Source organism: Protobothrops mucrosquamatus, unplaced genomic scaffold (genome assembly GCF_001527695.2).
Source record: "Protobothrops mucrosquamatus isolate PMUCROS unplaced genomic scaffold, P.Mucros_1.0 scaffold_294, whole genome shotgun sequence".
Taxonomy (NCBI): domain Eukaryota; kingdom Metazoa; phylum Chordata; class Lepidosauria; order Squamata; family Viperidae; genus Protobothrops; species Protobothrops mucrosquamatus.
Genome location: NW_015386370.1, coordinates 2,373,783 through 2,377,467, shown reverse-complemented (window position 1 = coordinate 2,377,467; position 3,685 = coordinate 2,373,783). Strand labels below are relative to the sequence as shown.

Below are 3,685 nucleotides of genomic sequence, written 5' to 3'. Positions count from 1 at the left end.
CACGCCAGAAGAGCGCTTGAGGATCGTAAAACAATCAGCGGGGCCAAAGACAGGTTGCCAGATGCGGAACAACTCAGCGCCATACGGATGAGTACAATCAACGAGCGATGACACGCTCAAGGAGCCGGGCGCAGAGGCAGGAGGTTATATGAGCTGGCTCCCAGATCTCCTTTTACTCCAACTCTGACGACGTCGGCAGTTTGGCCGACGAAAGCTTAGTGACTCTTTTTAACCACAGGCTTGTTTACATTAAACAGTCTGGTTTATTATATCCTGGTGTTCGTTTTTCTTTCTAACTTGGTTAATATGATGCCCAGGATTCGCATTTTTAGTATTTTAAAGGATATATATGGGAATGTATTTTAACAGAGCTATAGTGGACTTGCAACAAAATATTTAACTTTTTCATTTAAAAATGGCAATCTTAATTATTCCCACAAATAATATTCTCTATCAGATAATAAGACCAAAGTAAGACTAACCCCTTGCCTTTTTACTACAAAATGCCATTCAGCCCTATCTATTATTCAACCCTATCTCCAAAATGAGACTTTATAATCTTGACAAGTAATCAAAAGAGTAAGTTTACAGCGTTTTTGTCATAAAATCATATTACTTTATATCATGAAAGAAAATATAATTATTTCAAAAAGCCCAACAATATTTTGTTTCATCACAATTTTGAAGTACGGTATGCTGTATGCATGCATGCATACCCACTGAATCATCGCTGGGGAAATTGCAGCTGCAGAACTTTATCTCCAAATAGCCCTCAGTGAATAAGCAATTAAGAGAACAGTCTTCCAGCTTATGATCCATTAGTATTTCCTTTCCTTTGAATGAAAGTTCTTTTAGATATCCTGTTGAGCAAAGAACAGATCTCTTGGGTCTAATCAACAAAGATAGCAATTCAGAACAGTACATTAAAAAAGACTTATCTATAAATGGATGGTTTGCCCAGTCCTTTCTAATGCCAGGAATATCAAAACTCTCTTCACATAAACCTGGGAGTATTAGTGCAATAAAATAGAGACATAAAAGGGCTGTCCAAAACTTTTTATACAAATAGGAATTCTCCACTCCTTTTCCACAGCTTCCAGTGGCCAACTACTACACATTATGTGACTAGCCTTTAATGCAGAGATCCAGAAGTAGCTTAATAAAAAAAACAACCGTTAACTCCAAGTAGTAATAGTAATTTAGGCTACTTCAGATCTTATACACCTGGCAGTTGGAGACAAAATTTTTGTTTCAAAGTTTCATTTCTGTATATTTCCAAACATCCTTTCCTGTCAGTCATTGCAAATGCATTGTAATGGTATGTGGGAATGGTATGTGGGAATGGTATGTGGGAATGACCTTGGGAAATGGGAGAAAGATATGAAACTTAGTGAATGGTCAGATAATAGACACCATAGCCTGCAGCTGCATAAAGGATGGAAAAAAGAAATCATGGAGTTAGTTTTAGAAGCTATCCAAATCCTGAGGTTACAGGAAGCGATATATATCTTAGAATGGTGTAGGCGAGTGCTTCCCAAATGTTTTCTTTCATTATCAAAAACCACTTATCAGAAAGTCTTTTATACCAATTATCAGAAAGTCCTTATAAATGTCCCTGTTGTGAGTGGGAAATTGCTTTGTGTGTCAGTACAGGTAGCCCTCGACTTACAACAGTTCATCTAGTGACTGTTCAAACTTACAATGGCACTGAAAAAAGTAACTTATGATCATTTTTCACATTTACAACCATTGTAGAATCCCCATGGTCTTATGATCAAAATTGAGACGCTTGGCAACTGACTCATATTTATGATGGTTGCAATGTCCCAGGGTCATGTGATTCTCTTTTGCGATCTTCTGAAAAGCAAAGTCACTTAACATTACTAATTTAACAATTGCAGTAATTCACTTAATGACTGGGGCCAGAAAGGTCATAAAATGGGACAAAACTCAACAAATGTCTCACTTAGCAACAGAAATTTAGGGCTCAATTGTGATCATAAGTCAAGGACCACCTGTACTTAAAGAAAAATTGTTTTTACCTAATTTGGAGTAATTTACTATCTGATGAATGCTTCTGCCTTCTAACCAATTTTGTTAGCATTACAAGGTATTGCCAAACTGATCCAGGGCTTCTGTAGACTAAGATGCTCTCCTACAACATATCACAATGTGTTATACAGCCAGTATGTAATGTGTGTACTAGTTAAATCGGTTAATCCAAAGTAATTTGGATTTGGCCTGCAACTTGGATTAATTAATGGGCTGTTGAGCAAACATGCCATCTTGTTCTGTTCCTTTAAATTCAGTTTAAAATAGATACGGTTAGTACCCCATATTAAGCACCTTTTGTTCCACCGGTCGAGATTGAAGAATATCCGTTATCTACCCTGAAATTGTGGGCTTCGCGGGCTGGGGGAGGGAGGGAAGGGTTGTGCTTGTGTGTGGATGATTCTAGCTTAAAGCAGCTTTCTTCCCTTTTGGAAAAGTGCCGTCCCTTTCGCGCATTCGTGCGGCCAATCACAGCTCGCCCACAACCAGTACCAACCAATATGCGCTTGCGGCTGGCGATCGAGGCCCCTTCTTCCCTTGGAGAGGCTCGGCGCGACGCCGAAACCACGTCGGTGCTTTCGCTTTCTGCGCTTCGCCTTGCGTTCTATTCCCCTCCGCGAGCCTGGGTAATGGCGGCCAGAGGGCAACTGAGCTCGGTGCCCGAAGTGGAGCTGGACCCCGACGGCACTTTCAAATATATCCTGGTGCGGGTACAGCGGGGGGCTGATGACCACCGCGACATTGTGAGGGGCACTGCGGACGCCGAGTTCCACAGTGAGTGGAGCTGCCAGCTGGACCGGACCCAGACAGTGGCTTAACAGTGAAAAAAAAATGTGAAGTCGGCACCGTTCAGCGTGAATTTAGGAAGCCGGGATATCACTAAAGAAATTTTGTTTTGAAAACTTACATGTATGACTAATGAGTGGTCTCTTAGTTCAGTGTGTTAAACCTGGGTTAGATCCGCTGTCAGATTTCGCAGGGACATCCAAGCCTAGTTCAATCATAATGTTCCGTTTGCTTTCCTTTTAAGTAGGGTTTGTGGATTCCCCCCTCCCCCGCCCTTATGTTTTAGTAATAGATGAACTAGACCACTACAGGAACTTGAATCTTGAGTTTACATACCGTGTGAATTCAGCATGTTGAAATAACTTGTTTCAGCTATGCCGTTAAAGCTTTTGCATTTCGAATCTGGAGAAAAGCACATTGTTTTATCTCTTTTATTTGGATTATAGTATAACAAATATAAATGATGATGCTTTAGTCTCAATGCCATGCTTTCTTTTTCCACAAGACCTTAAGTACATGGGTTGCTATTTTCATTTTACAAATATTTGTTTGTGGACAGAGAAAGCCAAAAAAACCTTGTCAGACTCGTTTTTTGGCATTCAGTTTTGGCATTTCTTCACCCTTTTGGCATCTACAAGATGAGGATAGTCTACAGGTGAAACTCGAAAAATTAGAATATCGTGCAAAAGTTCATTTATTTCAGTAATGCAACTTAAAAGGTGAACCTAATATATGAGATAGACTCATTACATGCAAAGCAAGATAGTTCAAGCCGTGATGTGTCATAACTGTGATGATTATGGCTTACAGCTCATGAAAACCCCAAATCCACAATCTCAGAAAATTA

At 40.0% G+C, this 3,685-nt stretch overlaps 1 protein-coding gene across 1 annotated transcript in view; it reads left to right on the top strand.

The window, feature by feature from the left end:
• Positions 1-2,581: 2,581 nt before the first annotated feature.
• The window catches only part of LOC107302839 (14 kDa phosphohistidine phosphatase), a 3,557-nt gene continuing 2,453 nt past the window's right edge, over positions 2,582-3,685 (top strand). Inside the window, exon 1 of the mRNA XM_015831991.2 lies at positions 2,582-2,826. Within this exon, the coding sequence (XP_015687477.2) occupies positions 2,682-2,826 (145 nt within the window). The 5' untranslated portion in view covers positions 2,582-2,681. The remainder of the gene's footprint in view (positions 2,827-3,685) is intronic.